At 33.9% G+C, this 24,331-nt stretch overlaps 1 protein-coding gene across 2 annotated transcripts in view; it reads right to left on the bottom strand.

Annotated features, from left to right (window-relative positions):
• The window catches only part of LOC135836283 (nephrin-like), a 204,343-nt gene that overhangs the window by 56,543 nt on the left and 123,469 nt on the right, over positions 1-24,331 (bottom strand). For both annotated transcript variants that reach the window (XM_065351025.1, XM_065351024.1), the window contains exon 2: positions 4,812-4,956. In XM_065351025.1, coding sequence (XP_065207097.1) covers positions 4,812-4,870 — 59 coding nt within the window. In that variant the 5' untranslated portion in view covers positions 4,871-4,956. The remainder of the gene's footprint in view (positions 1-4,811; positions 4,957-24,331) is intronic.

The raw sequence follows: 24,331 nt of genomic DNA, 5'->3' as shown, positions 1-24,331 counted from the left end.
CACACAATTCTAATATAGCTGGGATATGGTTTCTTTCTACGTCATTTTTTTAAATTACGTTTTCCGAAGGCGAATGGTTAAAGGCGATGTTTTTATAATTTTATCAACGTTGAAATTAAGTACGCCTATTGATCAATTAGACAATTACACACTTTTAGTTTGCGGCACATATGAAAATCTCGACGTCCCAAGGCGAAATGTAACCCTCCGCAGGTTGTAGCAAATTTTTAATTGTGCAATTTTATTTCTTTGTATGTAGTTTGCTCCATAAGTATGTCTCAATTCATCCGGAAAAATCCACTTATCTTATGTTTCTGCGACTCCAGTGTTTTTGGATTTCGACAAAATTGTAAAAATTAAATTTTTGGAACTTTTTGAAGAGATTCTTCTGCAGACTATACTGATAAAAAGTTAACAAAATCAACGAGTTAACGCAAAAAAAAACATCGTGAAGTGGGGGGGGGTCCTTGTTTAGTAAGTATTGAGAAATAATTGAGATTTGCTGATAGTATGGACATTTCATACGCCTAATCATGCACATGGAAATATGAGGGTGGGTGTAGATGTACCACATTAGATAGGTAGATAGGTAGGCAGCTAGGCACACAGGGTGACTGTTCGTCAAATTATTTGTTTTTAAAACTCAATCGATCCGAGAGAGAAAAAAAGAATGTTTGTTATTTCCATTGTTTGATCGAATGGTTTACAAATGAATTTTTCTACTAAATGAGTTTTCATAGTTTCGCACCGTAGTTCAGTTTAATATACGAGTAATTGCAGTTTTTTTTTCAAACATGGGTCTATTACAAGCTTTGATCAGTTGGACGACTGTATTAATTGCTCACCAATGCTTTTTCAATTGAGAAAAAACTATTTATGCAAATGAGACTGTCCGTCACATCGTTCTATAATTTTTTTCCTTTCATCATGATTTTCAATTGAGTAAAAACATATCAATGAATTAGGAAAAAAAATTCAAAGCTGCAGTTTTCGGTTTCAGAGTAAAGAGTAAAAGATTCGTTGATGTGATGCAATTGAAATTTGAATGCTTAATGTTGGAAATGAAGTACGAGTAGGTAGACTGGGTACTTCGAATTTTGGTAGCCTTGCATGTTGTTCCAATTACAAATTGGGAAGGAATTTTACCTATTAAGTGAAAATTTTTCAAGTTTTTGATTTTCAAATTGTATCGCAAAGGTGCCGCTGATTTAGCTGCAAAGACTTGAAATTTTGAATTTTTTAAAATGATCATAACAGACTCATTCTGGTCTGGAAAGACCCACTGATTAAAACCGTGTTTGTCTGAACCACAGGTCCCTTCTTAGGTCTGAAAACATACGTATCTAGTCTCCATGAATCATGGGCACCTACTGATTAAAACAGTGTTTGTTTCAACCACAGGTCCTTACTTGGGTCAGAAAATACCCACTCATTGAAAACTGTGTCTGACCTGACTCATCCACAGATTCTTAATTGGGTCTGAAAACATCCACTGGTTGAAACGAAGTTAGTCTCAAACACAGGTCCTTACTTGGGTGTGAAAACACCCACTGATTAAAGCAGTGTCTGTCTCAACCACAGGTACTTACTTGGGTTTGAAAACACCCACTGATTGAAAACTGTGTACGCTCAATCCACAGGCCTTTACTTGGGTCTGAAAACACCCACCGATTAAAACAGTGTTTGTCTCAACCACAGGTCCTTTCTTTGGTTTGAAAACACCCACTGATTGAAAACTGTGTATGCTTAATCCACAGATCCTTACTTGGGTCTGAAAACACCCACTGATTAAAGCAGTGTCTGTCTCAACCAGAGGTCCTTACTTGGGTCAGAAAACACCCATTGATTGAAACGGTGTTCGCCTCAAATACAGGTGCTTACTTGGGGCTGAAAACACCCACTGATTAAAACAGTGTTTATCTCAACCACAGGTCCTTTTTTGAGTTTGAAAACTGTGTCAGACTCATCCACAGGACCTTACTTGGGTCTGAAACCCCCTCCGAGTCATTCCATGTCAATTCGACCCAGAAAAGCAGATTTTGAAAGTCATGTCTTTCGATTTCGCTCAAATTTTTTTTACAATATCTACCCACCCAGTAAGTAAGAAACCAGCAATCAGTTTGGTCCCACCCCCCTCAGGGGGCGGGTGGGGGGCATCCATTATTTTCACATTGTCTCGAGGTACTCAACTTCAGCAGCGCATTCCTCCGAAGCTATGATACATTGATCAAAACTGATTTCACAGTTCAAACGGGCATTGAATTTTAAATTTTTTAAGCATTTTGAAATTTGCAAAAGTTGAAAGTTGAACTTTCAAATTGAAAGTTCAAATTTCAAAATGGCGCTGTAAGTGGGAGCTACCATTAAAAAATCTGAAAAAATTACCATCGATGTATCTTTTGATGCTTTTTTGAAATATCCTATTTTCAAGATGGGATCTCTCAATTTGAGGGGGAGTACCCCCACCGCCAATTTTGGGCAAAACTTTCGAAAAAAAAACCTGGGGCATGTGACATGTTGAATTGTATGTTTTTGGTGACGTCGAACACGAATATGACGTCAGACTTTTGATTGGACCCCATCCACGGCCCCCAACGCCTCCCCAAAGGGGGTAAAAGTCGAAAAAATGATTACATTCGTGTGACACATGAAATAGTATGTTTTTGGTGACGCTGAATACGAATATGACATCAGATTTTGAATTGGTCCCCATCAACGGCTCCCAGCACCTCCCCAAAGGGGGTAAAAGTCGAAAAAAATGATTTCATTCGTGTGACATATGAAATAGCATGTTTTTGATGACGCTGAATGCGAATATATCGTCAGATTTTGAATTGGACCCCATCTACGGCCCCCAGCACCTCCCCAAAGGGGGTAAAAGTCAAAAAAATGGTTTCATTCGTGTGACACATGAAATACTTAGTATGTTTTCGATATCGCTGAACACGAATATAGCCTTAGATTTTCAAATTGCCTCACCCATAGCCCCCAGAACCTCCCCAAATAGGTATAAATCCAAAAATTTCATATGTCACACGAATGAAATCATTTTTTTCGACTTTTACCCCCTTTGGGAAGGTGCTGAGAGCCGTGGATGGGGACCAATTCAAAATCTGATGTCATATTCGTATTCAGCGCCACCAAAAACATACTATTTCATGTGTCACACGAATGTAATCATTTTTTCGACTTTTACCCCCTTTGGGGAGGCGCTGGGGGCCGTGGATGGGGTCCAATCAAAAGTCTGACGTCATATTCGTGTTCGACGTCACCAAAAACATACAATTCAACATGTCACATGCCCCAGGTTTTTTTTCGAAAGTTTTGCCCAAAATTGACGGTGGGGGTACTCCCCCTCAAATTGAGAGATCCCATCTTGAAAATAGGATATTTCAAAAAAGCATCAAAAGATACATCGATGGTAATTTTTTCAGATTTTTTAATGGTAGCTCCCACTTACAGCGCCATTTTGAAATTTGAACTTTCAATTTGAAAGTTCAACTTTCAACTTTTGCAAATTTCAAAATGCTTAAAAAATTCAAAATTTAATTCCTGTTTGAACTGTGAAATCAGTTTTGATCAATGTATCATAGCTTCGGAGGAATGCGCTGCTGAAGTTGAGTACCTCGAGACAATGTGAAAATAATGGAAGCCCCTCCCACCCGCCTCCTGAGGGGGGTGGGACAAAACTGATTGCTGGTTTCTTACTTACTGGGTGTGTAGATATTGTAAAAAAAATTTGAGCGAAATCGAAAGACATGACTCAAAAAGCCGGGTCGAATTGACATGGAATGACCCTCCCCTGATTAAAGCAGTGTCTGTCTCAACCACAGGTCCGTACTTGGGTCAGAAAACACCCACTGATTGAAAACTGTGTCAGACTCATCCACAGGTCCTTACTTGGGTCTGAAAACACCCACTGATTGAAAACTGTGTACGCTTAATCCACAGATCCTTACTTGGGTCTGAAAACACACACTGATTAAAGCAGTGTCTGTCTCAACCACAGGTCCGTACTTGGGTCAGAAAACATCCACTGATTAAAACAGTGTTTGTCTCAACCACAGGTCCTTTTTTGGGTCTGAAAACACCCACTGTATAGGTGTAAAGGTGTAAAGGTGTAAAGGCGTAAAGGCTTAAAGACGAAAAGGCAGGAAGGCAGAAACAATAATGATAGAGCATTTTATCAGTTTGAAGAAAGTTCTGCAATTTTCGATTTTTTTTTTTTTAAGGTTTTAAATAAAGTTTGATAATGAAAGGATTTTGGGCGTATATAAAATTGAAATTTGTAAAATTATGGAAATGTACTGTGACCAGTTGGTTCTAGTCGATTTGAAGTCGGATGATTTCGAATATTCATTGTTTTTTTTTTATTTATTTTTTTATTTGACTCCATCGGTCAGAGTACAGTACGTTTCGGTCACAATTTTTTCAAAATGGAAGATTGGAAAGACACTGACAAACGAGATATTCCAACTAGCAGGAAAATTTATCAATTTTGAGAGCATTTTAAAAACTTAAAATTGGCCCTTTTGTCAGTGTTACCTGCATCTTAACGCAATTAAGTAGGTATGCCAGATTTGCAATTGTTTGAAGTTCATGCATCCCTGCAGAAAATTATTGGATGTGAGCAATATACAATTGTGGCCAGATCAAAGTTTAGATTGGATTACGATAAGTTCAGACGGGGTCTGATCCAATAGAGAAGACCTAGCATCTAACCAGATCTAAGTAGATCTGATCATTAATTTGGTGTCTTAAGTACATGAAAAAATCAGAAATGTCAAATAAGTATGGTATTATTTATTTACCTGTAAATAGGCGCCGAATAACCATACTTGTACCAAATAACAAGAAGGGGATTTTTCATAGAATTGCCGTCTTCAGTAAAATATATCTTATTACAAGGCAACTTAGCCAATCCTTTGATATTAGTTTCAGCCTCAGAAGATTCATCTGCAACAAACATAAAACAAGAGGAATGAATAATTATAAGAAATATCAAAAGAACCAAAACCATATCAAATTTCTCACATTTTCAATTAAAATTAGTTCCCCGATGACAATACATTTAGCTCAAGTAGGTAGTCCCACTCTCTTACATACGCAATATATACCTCGTCGAGAAATATTTCCTTACATTTTGTAAATTTGAAACGAAAAAATTCAACTCGGTAAAAAGACCATTATTAAATACCTACGAGTTGATGAACAAAGGGAAAGAATTCAATTAGACTCTATAAAAGCGTCATTTCGCTACTTTTAGGCGATATTAAAAAATTTCACTCGACTCTTGAAGAAATTCGACTACAGATCGATGTTAATTCGTCGGATAAAATGGTGAAACGCGAGGTTTTCTTGTAATTCCAACACGAGGGTGAAATTCATTGATCATAAACTTCTGCTTTCAAATAAGTTCGGGCCCTACCTGTTAACTTTTGCAGGCGTAGTAAGATGTATAAAATATACACCTGGTTGCATTGGCATTGACGCGGAAACTAATTCGAAATTCGTTTAAAACCTTAACAAAGAATTGTATTTTCAAATGGACAGAAACTTATTTGAAATCTAATACCTTTAATTCTTTTGTTTATATTGTCTTAAGCTTTTAACGAAATATAGCCCGGGGTTTTACCCCTATTATCATTTTTCTTTCTTAGATAAACTAGCCTACATCTTTTTACTCAAGCAATGAAAACAACCAGGTAAACAATGTTTTTAATTTCTTTTGAACAAAAATTCCCTCAAACAAATTCGCAACGCTGCGCGTTAGCGCTGTAGGTAATTGGAATGTGGTCTTTTGAAAAACTTCACTGCTAACAAATAAAGAATCGAAGGTGTCGTTTGCGGCGACGACGTTCGCATTCGGCAATTTAGAAATTGGAAAAAGAAAACTACAGGATGAGAGTAAACAGAGAGTCGATGTCAAGTAATACAAATCGAAACTAACATTAATATCGAAAAATCTGCTATATAAAGTCTATACTGTTTCTTTTGCGAAATTTATACTTCGTTCCAGTGGAAAACCATACTAATACCATAGGCGTATTCGTAAACCGAGTAAAAGTTAAAAACTCGACGCCAACGACGACGTGAATAACCACTTGTCCAAGAACAACTTCGTTGAATAAATGTGATAGTTTTGCTATGTAGTTTTATAGGTACCTACTTGTACTACATACGTAGTACCTATCTATGAGAAATATTTTATTTTGCAGAAGGTTACCTTTTTAATAAAACGTTTGTTAGAATAATATGTCCTGTATTAAAAGCTAAGTAAAGAATTACGTAGCATCCAGACCAGACGTTAGGAATTTTATTACTTTTCGACTTCCGAACAAATACTTAACTGGCATTCTTTACGAATTACAGAGGTAAGTTGTCGCGAAAAATTTCCTCGAAAGGTTTTGCTTGTAAGAATAATGTCGAGGTTTGAGGTAGATTTTTCAAATGGGAAACCACAAGACATAAATTCTCTTTAAAGGATTTCTTTTTCTTTTTTGAATACGAAGGACTTGTTTACCTATACCTGCTTTGAACATAGATATAGGTGCTTATAATATGTTTCCTCGTTCTTATGTTCTGCGAATGAATCATGAGTGATCTTTTTGAAAGCAGTCTCCAACTGCAAGATGCCCTTAGACCTCAGTCATTTCTTTTTCAAGCCATTAATCGAAATTCATCGACGAATAGGTCTAGTTAAACTATGTTGGTCTCTTAACAAAAGTTCAACATGTTGGAATCAGAAAATGATCCTCATAAGGGAAACCTGTTGGTCTCTTACGTTATATAGTCTTCAATTTTTCTCTTTGATTCTACCGAAGCACCGCACTAAAACTCATATACACAGGTAGCTCAATTGCGAGGGGGGGAGGAAACGCATTTTGTGAACTTACTAATGCAATGAATAAATAAATGGAAATAGAAATTTTTGTTCTGTATTTGGCTAATTTTTCATTTTTTTCACAAAATGCTGCAAAGAAAATCAGGTTTTAGAACATTTTTTGGCATTTTTAAAGGTATTTTTAAGCCCATATTTAAAGTTTTTTGGAGAAAAAATATCCAAGCCTTGGTATAATAATTCTATGATCTGGCTTGATTAAGCCATTATGCCAACTGAGTCTAATGCTTTTTATCCATATCTAGGAAAATTCCACCTGTATAAATACCTTGTACATATCAAGAATGGACCACAAATTTGTGTAAAATTATCAAAATAAATCAGTAAGAAAATCCATAAAAAAATTAGTCTATAAAAATATCAGAAAAATTGTGTAAAATGATGCAGACATTTTGACGAATTCGTGAAAATTATGCTGGAAAATTTGTTAAAAATAAAGTAAAAAAGTTGAAAAAAAAATTGTAAAAATTCTTCAAAAAAATGAGTATAAAGTCTCCTCTTTCAGGAAAGTTTCAAATCATGGATATGAGTTCCAAATTTTAAAAAAGTCTGACAAAATATTAGAAAGTCAGTTTTGGAAGTTTGATAGGGAGGTCAAGTATAATTATTTTAGTACCTATGCTATGAAAGGTGGCATTATGGCTTCACTGTCTTGGCAGTGCATTATGTTATGATTCTCCAAGTTGGTGAGATCCTATAGGGTTTGATAATTTGATCCTTTAGGTCTTGGCAACTTAAGGATCATTTGATTTATTAAGGTAAGATGTAAGTACTCGCGAATTCGAAGGGTGTATTTGAGAATCAGTGGGGGTTCACACTCTTAACATTCTTATATTTCCCACATTTGATAACGTAGCGCTAGCTTATAATCTCTTGAGATTGACCCAAAACTACACGTATAATTTTAGCTAGATTCGATCATGAGATCAGTTCTTGTTTGTCCTTTGTGGTAGATATGTGAGTCAGAATGGTCCTAAGCGATCTATGAATCGTTGGATTGAGTCCGCTTCCTCATAAAAACGCTTGAGGAGTGTATAGTTTCAAGTTCTTTTATTACCCTATGGACAAAAATTATGCAACAGCATGCTAAAACGCATGCTTTTATGCATAGCGCAAGCAATGCGTGAATTTGGACTTTTTTCAAAGAAAGCATGCGATTCAGCCTGCGAATAGCATCTGTAAAAGTAATGTTCAAGAATATAACCCTATTGACAAAATTATGCTGAAAAGCATGCATAACAGTGCGTGATTTTTGACTGGTGTAAAAGCGTGCATTATGGCGTTAAAAATGTACATTTTCGCATGCTAAACAGAAGCAATCTAGCAACCAAGTACTTTCTAAAATGTACCAGTGAGTAAAAATTTTTCTAAGTCCAAAAATTGATAACATTTATGCAAAAATGACCTCTAGTCTATTAAGCTGCGAGGTGGCCGAGTGAGTTAAGCGGCCGCACATCGCAGGAACCTGGGATCAATCCCCACACACACCGGAAATTTTTTAATTTTTTTCAACTTTTTTGAAAAAATTATCTATTAGAAATTAGAATGTCTTAAAATTCACAATTAATTGGTAGATAGTATTGCCAGTGAGTTTGAGCAATTTTTCTGCTAAAATTTCCGCACTTTTTGTACATACTTTTAGTTTACTTTTAAGCATGCTATTCACTGGCTGAATAGCATGCAATTTTTTGAAAAAGTCCAAATTCACGCATGCGTGTGATATGCAAAAAAGCATACATTTCAGCATGTTGTACGCACAATTTTTGTCAATAGGGAAAATGAAAAAATGAGTGAAAAAATTTTGCCCTAGGCAGAGATTGAACCCAGGACACTCAGTTTCTATTTTACTGTGTTATCTAACCCACTTGGCCACTTTGATGCTTGCGAAGAGTGGAGTTAAAAATTTAATAAGTTCACAATGCACAAACATTTATGCAGAAATGACTCCATTCTTCACAAGCAGCAAAGTGGCCGAGTGGCCTAGGTAACGCAGAAAAACAGGAACTGTGTGTCCAGGGTTTGATCCCTGCCTGGGGCAATTTTTTTCAATTTTCCTTTCATTTTACATTCTTTAACATTACTTTTACGCATGCTATTCGCAGGCTGAATTGCATGTTGGTTTTTTTTTGAAAAAAGTACAAATTCACACATAAGCATCTACACACCTGCTTTTATGCATAATTTTGTCAATAGGGTATTTAGTATTTGCACTTTTTAAGGATTGGTGAATTTGTATCTTACATGTGATTAGATAATCAAGCACAGCACTTTCTTCTAATTACGTTTTATATGGCTAATGTGTACCTACATTGTGAAAAACCTTATATTTAAGAGACCAAATGTGATTTAACTACAATGATTATATTGGTGAAATGAATCTTTGTTTCAATTATTTCGCGAATCCCTGAGCCTAATTTATGCATAGATCTGTTTATTATGTTGATGTAGACGACACTTATGTGGTATAAGCTGAGCTAGCAAGGGGTAAGTAAATAGTTCCTTCTTGATATTACAAAGATCCGTATAAGGATACTGGTAATCTTTCACTTGTTAGGGAATTATTCTCATCCTTCCTTTTTATCCCAGAACTGCATGTTTTCCACACCTAATGCATTGAGTTTTTTTCAAAGTCAGACAAATAGGTGATGTCAAAAAATCCATAGTTTTTTTCCAAGTTTTTAAATGTCTGAGAAAATCAACGGTTTTCACCCAAATTTTCAAAAGTCAACGTCCCACCAATTGATCGGGTTTCTTTCAAGTTTTTTAAAATCTGGCTGGCGTAATGTCAGAAAATCAACTTTCGTTTTTTTTTGTTTTCAAGACCAGCGTGACTCAAATTTTAGAATGACCTGAATTTTTTCATGTGAATGATTATCATCGTTGTTGATTAGCAAAGGTCATGCCACACTAAGTAAACGAAAACATGTGCTCAAAAGTTAATTATTTTTACCATATTCTTGAAACTCTAAACAAATGCCTTTTTCAGGTTCTATTTTTATTACCTGTAGGTACATACATAGCCTATTAATGTTTTTTGAAGAAAAAACTTTCCTCTATTCAATGGCAAAGGCACAAACTCCCATTCCTCCAGTAGGATTTGATTGGATCGCTACGAAAGTTTGATTTTTTCTCAAATCAAACAAAAAATCTTGAGAAAAATTTTCCATTTTAATATTGTCCGTAATCTATGAAAAAGAGTAATACGAGTGAAAAAACTACTTCAATCTTTCCATGAATTTTGAACAATTTTACAGGAAAAGAATAAGTACGAGTATATAAGTATATTCATCATGTTCGTAACATGCATAATAACTCGCAAATGTCGAAAACACGACTGAAACTGGCTCAAACAAACTTTCAGGATCATAAAGCACATTCTGCCCATACTCCTCGCCACCTACCTCCATTCCTGCGACAAGTCAACCCTCACAACTCGCGTTGCGTTCTATAATAGCCTATATTTTCGTTCTGAAAGAGATGACAGGAAAGAAAATCCGGCTAAAAACTAAATAGCGATTTAACTCGTATTACAAACACGTGCAACTTTTCTCTCCATCAAAACAAAAATTAAAACGATGTCAAAAAGCATTATTTTCACGATACAACACCGCGCGACGCTTAATATTATACCAGTAGATATTTTCCTCACTCGACGACGAGAATTCCGTAACCCTTTCAAATAGTAGGTATACGACAATGTGCGTATTACACGAGTTAAATTCTTTTCCATGTAGAAAAAATATAATAGCGGTAATAATAATGAAATAAAAATTTCTAAAGAATGAGAGAATACCTGCTGGCGGATACATACCTTTACCTAATGTATATTATACCGATACATAATGGTAAACTTGAAAAACGCATTCGTATACCTATAGGTAAATCAATGTTGAAAAGTGAGCTATAATTTTTCAACCGATTGAAATGAAAACTTGGTATAAATGCGAATGTAATCTATTTTTTTGTTCGCTCCATTTATAAGGGAAAATAGGCCTACGTAAAAGTACACGAATGAAACTACTTTAAGCTATTACTTTCAAAAATTTATAGGCAAGGTACAAGCGTGAATACGAGAAAAACAACATTGGATTTCGATTATTTATAGGGATTTTTTTCTCTTTTTTTATCGTTACCTTGTCGCTTTTTTTTCGCTGCAGATAAGTAAAGAGAATGAAGTTAAAATTCGATTTGTTCATGGTAACTTGATTTTCATTGAATTGAGACGGTAAAAAGGCGCTGATTTTTTGTTTAAAAATTGTTTTCCATGCGCACTATTAAATAATAACTCGTGTGACGTTGATTAAACGAAGTTTTGAATTTACAACCAGCGCGTACCTGAGAATAACTAATCGCGTGATACGTACTACAACAAATTCTATACGTTTTTTGTGTATAATCGTGGTCAATTTTTTATTCATTAATCGTGTATAATTATATGCGAATGCCTGCTACGATTTTACTGTAATTTAAATAGTAAAAACGAGTCTTGAAGCCCTCGTATTAACTAAAATTTCTGATGCTGAAGTTCATTTTTGAATTTTTGGTCAAATTTTGAAAATATCAAAAGATCGTTTTTACACGTTCGATGAATTCTCTCTTAAAATATTTTCTTTTCCAAATAAACAAGCCAACGTAAATAATTAACTTCGTTACAACCCTCCAACTCGGAAAACATCATTTTTGGTGTATTTTAAAGCCTTTACAGTGAGTTTAAATTCTTCAAAAAAAAAAAAAAGAACTTCATCAGGACCTGTAACTTTGGCTGCTGCTTATTGGCCACCTGATCTACACTATTAAGAGGTTGCCTCAAAATTTCAGGAATATCAGCTCAAAAAAGAATTTTCGATTCTCAAAAATCACACAATTTAAAATTCTTGAAAACCACTGCCCACATTAGTAGATCAGATGAGATCCAAAAAATTGAAAAACACTCCATTTTAACACATTCGCAATCTGCATTTCATCGCGTTAACGATTTAACAAATGTTATTAGTACCTAGTAAACTCGTTGGAATTTATTTACCTATTTTTAAAAAAATATAGTGAGTTTATTGGAAAAAAATTACGAGAAAGTTTTCAGCAGATGTTGAAATAATGTTATGCTCGAGTTTGTTAACCGTCTACGTCATTGAAGGTATTGGAAATTTGAAAAGGTTTTACGGTCGTACTTTCTCGTATTGAGTAGAGAAAATGAAATTAGGATTCGAGAGTTAACAAGTGTAAAAATGTCGAGAAACCGCTGCAGATTTACAAAAACTCCCTCGAACTTTGTTCGTATTTTTGTTTCGATGCTTTTTCCTGGTGGAGAATTTCCAACCCGGTGCTGCATTTTTAACCATCGAGAATTGTATTTTTGGCTCTTGTACATAGATGAATACCATAGGTACTTATGTACTTGTAAATATAAATGAGCTGACCATAAATATGACCAACTTTTTTTTAATTAACCAAAGTAAATTAGTTATGGAAGTTTTTTTCTCGTCATTTTAATGCGCGTTGAAAAAATAATGATAATTTTTAGACCTTAAATTTTTAATAAACCACTTAATTTTTGGTTGATAATCTTTCCGTATAAAAGCTACCACTTTGTAATTAGATTTGCAACTAGAACCTTTTAATAAAGAATCAGCTACTCGATAAGTTTTTAAAATGAAATAATAATAATGTCGAATTTTTTTTTCAAAGTTCCCTCTGCAGTCAAAATAGTCTGTTTTTTTTTAACATTATGTGGGGGTGTTTTTTGGTAGGTACCTACTTTATTATGTTCATTGGACACACAATCAACATTATACACCTACATCAATAATATTTTTTTCGATAGATGAAAAGATTCCTCGAAAAATTCTGATTTTTTTCTGTTACATATTTTTACAATGCTAGTAATAAAAGTTTAAATTTTATACAATTCTTTTACACAACATCGCGCAGTCTTATTTTATCAATATAGAGACGACATTTGGTAACTGTCAATCAATCTACGTGTTTTTACTTCTGTCTTATTGTTAAACGGGAAAGAAATATCACGTTTTGAATAAAATTTTACCTGTCAATGAAGATAAAAATTTCATATTGAAATTTCATCGCAGCAACGTGACGATACCTAGTTGTCATATTATGGCATCGTGCTCATCATCTAAGTACGAGATGTATTCTTTGAGTGGGTTTTTCCATGTCTGCGTCTGTTCTATGAAAATGCGCAGCGATGGTAAAAAAAAAACCAGCGGGACTTTACTGAGAATTTTTTTTTTACCTACCGAAATTATTACGGAGTTTGGAAGTTTTGCGATGCGTGATATAGAATTTCATGTCGCAAATTTACCCGCGTTAATGTTATACCTTTTTCAGCGTTTTCATTGCTAAACCGTTAAACATGCGAAAGTCAATCACGCAATTAACGACGATAGTCCGGTTCACTTGTTAATAGGTCAAAACCTTCCTGTTCCTATAGGTACTTCATTGCAGCATACCTACCATAAAACCTACATCTCGTACGTATGTACAAACATCGCGTAATTACTGAAATACCTACACTCGAATTTCCAATTGGTTTTAGCGACGATTATAATATGTACAATGCAAGATATTGAAAAGGTCTATACGGGACAGTTTGAATTAATGTGGTTGTTTCACTTTTATCGATTATCTCCTTTCGAAATTGTTTGATTGATGATGCACGTTGAAAGTAGTATATGAGCACGTGTAGGATATATGATATCTTTATCATATTACATACGAAGCTTCTGATGCTGACGCGTCCGATTACATGAATTAAAGATATTTACGTCTACTAAATCTAGCAGTTTTGAGGTAGAATCGTGTTTCTTTAAATTCGATGAGAAACTTTATCGCGTGTTTTTCTCTTTCTCTTTTTGATTTTCTACAAAGAAGCCATAGGTGGAATCACATTCTTAGTTGAATCATAGATTAATTTATCAAATAAGTAATGGGTGGATGTACGATGTACCAGGTGCCTTTTCAGACCAAATGTCTTATTCCGTATTTTTAAATATTTTTTTTTATTTGCATGAGGAGTTGCTTACCTATTATTTTTTGCTCAGTTTCTATAAATAAGAAGCTCATTTTGAGAAGCAAGGGTGGAAGCGTCCTTGATCATCGACAACGACAATCTGTGCTGAAATTTTCAGACGTGCAGTTTAACTTCCATTTTCTTATAAGACTTGCTCGTAGTTTAGCAAATTATGTAGGCAACTTATTTCACATCGTTTTTGTAATCAATAGGTATAATAAATAGATAAATAGGTATATATTTTTTTCATTATGATAGACTGAATTTTCTCTCAAATCATTCACTCAAATCCGATCACAAACTGAAGTTTGGAAATTCAGAGGACGAGTGCCTTAAAATAAATAATAAAGATGAGACGTAGAAGCTATTTCAGCCCTTAAAATTAAAATTCACTCAAATTTTAAGAAATAAGCGAAAAAACATGCTTGCCAAAATGTAATAAGCGTATCTACATACTTACCCCCCCCCACCCCAATTGCTACAAAGCGTTCGATTTCTTTGAAGTGAGGGAGAGAAAGGGATATCGAAATAATTTGGTTTGATTTTTTAAAAATATCCTGAAATTTGACGAAAATTCGCGAGGAAGTTGACTTTGGTAAGAGGCCACTCAGAAAAATTTCGAGCCCCTGCCACTCAGAAGGTTGAGCCGCTGAGCCAGGCTAGTTTTCAAAGCTGGGTCATTTTTGGAAAAATCGTGATTTTTTGCTTTCTGCTTTTTTTTGGTTTGAGTTTCCGAACTTCCTTGACCTACTATTGAATACGAAATTCAAGACCACTTTTTGTCTTCTATAACAACCACTCGAAGAATTGCGAATCGTCAAAATTACGATTTTTCATCAATCTTACAACACTTTTCCACCATTTAAAATTTCTTTTACAGAAAACTAACGCTGGATTTCTGTTCAGCGAATCAAAATATTCGATGAACATTTTTTTTCGTGATCGTTTTGATCCAATTTTCACAATTAGAATTTTCTTCACTCCTTTCAGCAAGTGCAAGAAAAATTTCAAGCAGATACTACGTCAGCTGTTTATTGTTTTTAAACTTTCGAGTAAGTCGCTTCAGTTTTGTCAAAAAAACTAATTCAAAATCACTCCTCACTGACCACAAAAAAATTTGAAATTAGAAAATTTTTTAAATCACCACCAAAAACTTTATCCTAGTTCACTCCTGAAAAATTTATCCCAAATCACCATGAAAAAAATTAATTCAAGGCTACTGCAAAAAAATTACTTAAAAATCAACACAAAAATAGGGCATAAGGAGGGCAAGTTGGCGGAGGTGGCAAGATGACAAATAAAACAACATGCCTGAAAATAATTAATTGATTAAAAAATTGAAAATGTAGAGGAAAGAATTTCATTTTTAAAAAAATTGCTTTATTATTTTGCTTTCACCTTGAGGCAAGATTAAATTTTCTTCAAAATTTGAAATTTTTTGATCAACTGATCAGATAAATCTCATTCAAAAGCCACAGGGGTAAATAAGGGACAGCACTTCAAAAATAAGCCTACTCTGAAAAACTCTGGCTCAGCTCCCTGGACGACTAAGGGGCTCAAAACTTTTCCAAGTAGTCTCCCACTCAAAGTAAACTTCTTCGTCAATTTTTATCTACATACATATTTGAAGAAAGTAGTAGGTATTTTTTTCAAGGTTTTTTCAAACTTTGTGAACAAGTGAAAAATTTGAAGAGAAAATTCAAATCCACGTAACTAATTATAACAGCACTCATTTCCACCAAGGTACCTAATAAAAACATTTTCGAAAAATTTCTCCGTCGACCTTTTTTTAAAGACATATGAAAAATACCTACCCACCATTTCAGTACGTGCGACGACGACGATATTAAATTTCAGTTTAATGTATTCTAAGAACGCTCAAAAACACGAAATATACGAGTATGATCGATAAGGAATTGAATTCAGTAATCGACATCATTGGTGGAGGTAACAGACTTCCAAAATGAATTTCCCGGTTTAGCTCGAACTTCCTGTCAGACTGATAAAAGTGGATCTTATAAATAAGGATGCAGCCACATTGTATACTCGTATATCACCTTAGAGTATTATAGGTACTTAATATAGTTACATATACCCAATGCTTATTCTAATTTGATTTATCAACGATGCATTGTAACGTTTTTAAAGTTGACCATGTGAAAATCCAGTTACCTTATACTCAAATCAATAGTTTTACGAAGATGGAAAAGTTCAGCCACTTTCCATTCAGCTCCTATTAAAGCTTAAATGCCAATTTTTTTTTTAAATTGAAAGCTCTAGACGAGTACTTGCTCTTGAAAATATAGCGGCGGAGGTCCAATTTTTATTTTAAGGGCTTCAATTCAAATTTGGAAAATGGGGTACTAAATAATCAACATAGAAAAATTAAGGAAAAATGTTGTTTTCTAAATTCTGTATTTCAACATAAAATCCAAAAATTTGAAGCAATTTGAACCCATACGGGCCAAATACCAGTTCACAAAAATTCAAATTAATGAGTTTTGAAATTTCTGGAATCTCGAGCCAGCAATCTGGGCGAAGCGACCCAGGGAGTGGAGCCCCCTAGTACACATATTCACTCACACTTATGTACGTACAAATAAACTTACACGAGAAATGCACCCAGCTATCTACGAATATTCTCGATTTTCGAGTTATAGTCCAAAACAGCGGTTTAAATTTACGACATTGAACTTTTCACCATTACGTCGCTAACTTATATGCTCGTTTGAAAGATAACATTCGTGGACGTTTGCGAACAGATTGGTAGGTAGTGTAATTTGAGTGTACCACGAGTCTAATATCAATTTCGTTCTTATTACTATATCTATGATGGTACTGCTGTAAATGAAAGCGTACGTTGAATATTAATCAGGCCCCGGCCACACTGAATATGGAACATCTTTGGCTGAACTGCTGCACCGTGTACACTTCTCGTTTCGAGTAATAATAAAGTAAAGCTAAACATTGTACTAGAGATGCCAAAAGACATCTCACAGTCGTAAAACTTGACTCACCGCAAACTTTTCCAATATCCCGGAGGATAGGAAACGGTAACTTATATAGCGGCTATTTTCTTCCATTTATTTTACCGAATAGATACACTTTTAACCAGGCTGACAAACTATGCCTTACCTCTTAGTTGAAAATTTAACTCAACTTGTTGAGTTGATCTGCCTGTGAGCAATGAACGGACTGCGCATTATTATTTTCCTGACACGGTACATGGTGGCAAATTGCTTTTGTATCTTGTGAGAGGGTTTTTCATTCCTGTTATTTTTTCTATCATTTCTTTCTAATTCGTTCAAGATTTAGTTGTGGATGAATTACTTACTTATAATTTTACGAGTAAGTAGATATAAACTTTTGAAACTTGAAAAAAAATTCTCAAATTTTGTGCGTTCTCATCTTATGCATCGAACGCTTTGTAAAAAATGGCAGAATTCACCCCCCCCCCCCCCTCCCATCCATGAAAGTATCTACGTACCGATAAAAAACGTAGGTAAGCAGCTATGCATTTTAAATGATTCCCTTTGGCGGATTAATGTGTCAATTTTACACCGTTGGATGAATTTAACCTACGACAACGTGAAAAAACTCGATACTCATTCCTGCTCTACATTCATTTTACAACCGTTAGTTACAAGAATAATTTATAGGTCTCTTGATAAGACGTAAAGCTGGGAAAAACTTGACAAAATAAATTAACAAAGTACATTTTTCCAATCCTACCACAAGGAAAGAGGTAAAAATAAGTAAGAAAAACAGGAAGCAAATCGTTGAAAATTTTCAAAACCAGATAATTTCATTAAAAAATCCTTAATACCTGCCGATATGACCGATATAGAAAAATTTAATTTAAAAGGTTCAAATTTTTTTCAGCACACTTGGAGTAGGCTACAGACAAATACGCTTGAAAAAATTTGATGTACGCCGGAAATAATTTCTACGGTCTAAGTTTTTTTCTTCTCGTTTCTCGTCCGTTAAATTCCTCGTTATACGCTACCATTTCATTAAATTTTTTTTCTTCTCTTCTTTCGAACCTAAATGTCAAAATAAATCTTTTTAAATCCTATGACAAAACGCATCACGTATAATATGCAGAAATTTTCATTACTAACGTTGTTAAGTTTACTCGAGTGAAAAATATCTAAAAATGGGAAAAAAATTATTTTAAATAAGCAGATATATATAGAATTATGTAGCGCGATTTTTTCATTTCTAAGGCTGCGACTCAAAGTGGAAAAGTGAAAAAAAAAAACGAAAAAGAAAAGGAAAACGTTAAATTTTACTCTGTCGAGTTATATACGAACGCATCTTCTTAATAAAATACGTGCTCGGAAGAAATAATTCAAAAATTCCTTAAACGGTTTCTCCACCGAATACATACGTGAAAAGCATTTTCAAAAATTACCAACTTACGTTTTACAAGTATTTTTAAAGTAAACAATCTATTCGGATTTTTCGCTTTACTCCATTTCCAAGTTGCTTTCGCCGAGTAAAATAGAGATGTTTATAAGTATTTGGGATGAAAAAGATGAAAAACATAAAAGATTATAAATTTCGTCGAGTACGTGTAGCAAAATATTGAAACCTACGACGAATAAATATCCCTTGTAAGTTTATAAAATTGGCCAAAGGATTACCGTATCACCATCATTTGTATCATAAAGGCATTTAAAAAGGTCTTTCCAAAAATAAATCGGTCGTATACCTACGTAAGAATACGTAAGGGTTCTTTTCTCTTCTCTTCCTCTTGTTGCCTCTTTTTTTTCTTCTTCTTTCGATAGCCATTACCTTATAATATACCTTCGAAGACGACGTGAAAGTTACATAGTTTTTCTTTCCCGCCAAAGGTATTATTTATTTAGAATGTAATAGTAGAAGGTGAAATGCAAACGATGGTAATTTTCAGGGTCTACTCGAATTTACCTACACCCGATTTGATTAACATTTCATTACCAACGGCCATAATACAGATTATCATATTGGAAAATGTCGCTTATTTCAAAATCATTAGTCTATTTTTGTTGGCATAACTCATTATGATTGGAGTAACAATTCGTATATAGTTATGAGCGAGTAATCGGGTTAAATTTCAACTTGAAATTACCTATGTCGAGTAATGGACTGTGAATGTTTAAAAAATTAAAGCCGCAAATCTACGACCGTATTGTTCACAGTTATACTAAATTGCGTGTCACCATTAAAATTGATTTACAAGTTACGCTTACAAGATTATGGTAATTTTAGACGTAAGCTGCAATTCTCTATGATTTACGAGTTTTTTGGAAAATTTTTACGTCAACTTATACTTTTGCAATAGGTAGGTAAGGTATGTACTAGGTACATACATACAAGAAAATGGGGCGGATCCGGAAAATTTTTACAATACTTCATCTATAATTCGAAATACAAATAAGAAATCGTCGCATAATATCGATAAAATAATCAAAACAAGTATTGACATTTTTTGTAGGGCTGTCGCTTTATGTCAACATATAAAATGTAAAACAAGCACGCGTTTAAACAAAAAACATATCATTTTTGGAGCTTTTAAAAGTAAAAGTGGATAGAAAAATGGGAAATGTAATGTTGAGATCTTAGTCTAATCGGTGCCTTTGAATTAGTAACAATGACAATGCTACTTCAGACTTTCACTTTTCAGTTTTTCATTTGAAATTTGATCAAAATTAGGGGTCCTTAAATACCTCAAACATATTTAGGTGCTTCAAGTTTAACCAGCTTCGAAAGTACATGCAGGTAAGCCTTCAAAGTTGTGTAGCTGTGAAAATTACAAGGTTCCTTCACCATCGTTGAAGGTCAAGGATGGGGACGAAGGTGGTTATTTCACTAAATTATAGAAGAAAATTATTAAAAAACAGAATACGCGAAATCAAAATACCAGATTTTATATTTTCTGGTCCAAGTTGATAAGGAATCAGTCACGGAAAATGAAAGAGCGTATTCACGGCAAACTGGTTATACAATTTTATTAACTTCTTTAAAATAGGTATGTACTACAGTTTTCGTGTAGGTTTGTTAGCAAAACAATCATACTTGTGAATGTAGGAAATGGTACTCAAAAGGAAATCACTCGAATTGTCTGCCTCTGATTTGAACGAGACTGTCATTTTTGAAAAGAGTATATGGTCTGGACCCCCCCCCCCATCAAAATTTCAGATGCCCAAATTGATTTTTCAATTTTTAGCGAATTTTTGAACATTCAAAATTGAACATTTTCGGCGATTTGTGTTTTTTTCCTCAATGTTTTGGTGCATATTCAGTAAAAACGGTGAAAATTAATTCTGAAACTAATATCAACTCCCCCTCCGAACTGAATTTCACCATTTTTGGCCATTTTGGAGCCTCTAGTGTTATTATGGATCGCTCAAGAATTATTTTCCAGAATTGCGTATAAATTGATTCACTTTTCAGTGAATTGTTCACGAGAGTATTAATTCATTTACTTAAGGGAATCATTTTATGAACGAATTGACTCATTTTTTGATATAACGATTCGCGAACGAATTGATCAATTCTTTAATTTATGAATCAATTCGTTCGCGAATGATTCACCAAAAGTTATTCTATTCGTTCGTGAATAATTCACCAAAAATCAAGTAAATGAAAATTGATTTGTATGTGAACGAGTCAGTTATACGAATCAATTCGTTCGCGAATGATTCACCAAAAATTATTCAATTCGTTCCCAAATGATTCACCAAAAGTTATTCAATTCGTTTGAGAATGATTCACCAAAAATCAAGTAAATGAATCGATTCGTTCGCGAACGAGTCACTTATACGAATAAATTCGTTCGCGAATGATTCACCAAAAATGATTCAATTCGTTCGCAAACGAGTCAATTATACAAGGTAATTCGTTCGCGAATGATTCACCAAAAATGATTCAATTCGTTCGCAAACGAGTCAATTATACAAGGTAATTCGTTCGTGAATGATTCACTTAAAAATTTAATTCGTCCACGAATGATTCACTAAACATTATTCAGTTCATTCGCGAATGATTCACCAACTATTATTCAATTCGTTCGCGAGTGATTCACCTAGAAATCAATCAATTTATTTAACCACCAATCGTTCGTAAATGATTCGATTCGATTGTAAACTATACAAATATGTATTTCAAAAAAGTGACTCAATTTGTTCGTAAAAGATTTGTATTTAAAGTAAAGTCGGTCATCTCACGCATATAATGCGTGAGTGTTTTTTCGCCTGTAGCCCCTACCCAAATTGTCTTGGGAATAACAATCCAGTTCCAAGAGATAGATTTGACATTCTGCGTCGAACAAGGCCATTGTCCGTCGGTCTCACGAAAGGAAATTGGTGGAGGAGATGGAGAATAATCAATGCAAACACAACAATTCTGCTATTGAATATTTTTCATGTGTTATGTGTGCTCAAAAACGAATAAAAAACCCTCATAAGGTCACTTTTATTTGGATTTTCAATCTCACGTTGAAAAAACTATTGAAAATGGTGTAGTAAATGGCTTAAAATCAGCATTTTTCAAAAAAATGTTGCTTGCAGCGCTGAGAAGCAACATTTTATTTTACGATTTCCGTTAATTGATCCCCACTTCTCCCACTCATTATAAAAATTTCCAAGTGTTTGATCAACTTGGTGATAAACACGAATTTTTTTGTGTAAAAATCCAAGATTTTTTTCTGCTCTACTTAGTTTTATTCAATAATATAATAAGATGAAATAAAATTAAAATATTTTTTTTTGAAAAAAACACAAACTAGGTACCTAGTTTATTTAGGGCATTATTTTCAATGTAAGTACCTAATAGAATTTTTACAATTTTTTTGCAATAATCTGGATCGAGTAGGTATTCTAAAAATGAAATTTTTCGTTCAATCCATTGTAGACTAATGCACTGAATTTCACAAAGTGAGTAGGTAGTAGGTACCTATACAGCATGATTCGTGAAAATTTAAAATAAATAATAGGTACATTAAACGAAAAAAAAAAAGTAACAAGCGAGGTCCGGGGGACCTGGCAAGAGGGTTCCCCAGATTTGATAAAAATATCCTCTTTTTTCTAAAATTTTCTATTTATGTATTGGTAACCAAAGTAATTAATTTTTGCTATTTCTCTGTTCTGTTTTACACCACACTGAAATGAATTATGAAATAAATCCAAGTCCAAAATCGTCAATAAGATTTTTCCAAAATTGAAAATTCAAATATTCAAAAATCCGAAAGCAAAAATTGAAAAATCAATATTCAATTCGGACAAGAGTTTTTTGGTTATAGGGTACCTACACTAGTTTTATTAAAATATCGGATTAAATAAATTTGACATACCCAAAGCATTAATAATAAATTATAAGTACCTAGCTACGGATAATAAAAAATAAAAAATAGAATTCTTAAATCAGTCTCGGATTTGGTGTTGAAAATAATAATCGCTGATTGGTCAAGTGTTGACATTTCATTTTCAGGTACATTCATAGTAGAAATATTTGGCCATGTTTATTTTAGTCTCTAAAATATTCGAAATTAATTTCGATTTTTGATAATGCAATCTTTGGGAATTAATTGATAATTTCCAAAAAAGAGTATACATGGTTTTATTGAAATGAAGTCAGATCAATTTCTTTTAGATTTAAACATTCAAATTTATAAAAGCATTGATATACGTACCTATGTAAACAAATTAAAAATTGAATTCTAAATCAGTCTCGGATTTGACATTGGTACTCCAGATAGCGCTAGTATCGAAGTGTTGAAAAACTGAAAAACTGAAAACCTGAAAACTGAGCGATTTTAATAGGGTTCCCCCTTTGGTGGGGGAACCCTAAAAATAGAAGGAAACCGGAAGCAAAAAAAATTAAATAAGCTCATTCATTTTACTTCATCTAGGTACATAGTAGGTACATATTATAGGTGTAGGTAGTTGTTTTCAAGAAAACACACCTATATTTTATTATGAAATAATTTGTAATGTAAATACCTACAAATACATATAGGTATCAGCGAATAACCAGGTAATGAAAATACAGATGAGAAAGTGCGAATGTTCGCAGGTGAAAATTTGTTTATCGTTTAAAAGGTTTCAGCAGGGTTTCCAGTTTTACCCTCATTAAAAGATTGAACGCATTTGAAACGGCGGTGTTCCATTCTATGTAATAGGTAGGTATTCGGTGAGCCTACCTGCGTTTCTTGAAATTAGTGAAAATTTCGGAAAATTCAACTGAAAACGATTCGTAGGTACTACAGTCGAGAACATGAACCGCAGAAATGTCGTCTCCGAGTGTAAGATACGATTTATTTCTTGTTATTATACTATATACGAAGAGGGGACGATAGAACGAAGTGACCAGAAACACACTAAATAATTCTGTAACCGTGAATAAGTATAATTCAAAACCGCGAAATCGAAAAAGGTTTATAATGATCGCATTATTAGAACAAGCAGATTATAAAGGAATTAAACTAAATTGCAGCGGTTTAACGTTTATAGGGTTGATTTGTAGTATCGGTAAATTTTATATTTACCAAATTACATTATTAACGCTTAAAACCCATAATTACGTTAACCGTGCAAAATTAAATCTGGCGAGGCCATTAAATCCCAAAAGACTATCATAGCTTCATGTATTCAGGTTAAAGTTTACCGAATGTGGGAATTAAGGTTTGCCACTTTTTTTTTTCTTTACGTATACGTGGTACTTCCTTTTATTTTATGTTTTTTTCACTCGGAAATCTTTATTTGTGTGATTAATTTCGCAACATGATATTCGTTTTAGAGGACGGCGGATAAAAAATTGTTATTTTAATATATCCAAGCTGCGAGCTTCGGCTTTTCGAAAGCTTTATTTTGTGAGTTAACAAGCCTGTGAGAAGTGAAACGCCAACGCTCGGCTAATATCGGGTGCAGTCTCGACTCGACTATGCTCCGCGTATATGTGCTGTATACCAACTAATTGTTATAAAAGGATGCTATACCACATTCGGGATCAGTGGAATTTTTGAAATAAAACACCTTTGTTTCACAAATGTCGCTAATTTAATTTCCACTTTGTTTTTGTTTCGTGTTAACTTGCTTCGTTTAAATCAGTTGAGCTTTGAAACGCTTACTTCGTTAATGTGTGACAGGTCGTGTTTTTCTCAAACACGTTTCGAAATTCACCTCGAAATAAATTAGCTGCTGACAAATATGATGTATGAAATGTAATGCCGGTGTTGATTGTTTCCTTTTACGCAAGTGGAATTTTTTTTCAACCGCAGTAGCGTTAAAAGTACCTACCTAATACGCATTTGGTTCCTAATCAAGGGAATGAATGGCACGTGAGATCAACATTCTGTTAAAAATAAAATTTCACCTGTAACGCTTTTGAGCTCAAAATGACAACAGTTTGAACATTTATTT

This window comes from Planococcus citri, chromosome 2 (genome assembly GCF_950023065.1).
Source record: "Planococcus citri chromosome 2, ihPlaCitr1.1, whole genome shotgun sequence".
Taxonomy (NCBI): domain Eukaryota; kingdom Metazoa; phylum Arthropoda; class Insecta; order Hemiptera; family Pseudococcidae; genus Planococcus; species Planococcus citri.
The sequence above is the reverse complement of the archived record's forward strand: the minus strand, read 5'-3'. Positions and strand labels throughout refer to the sequence as shown.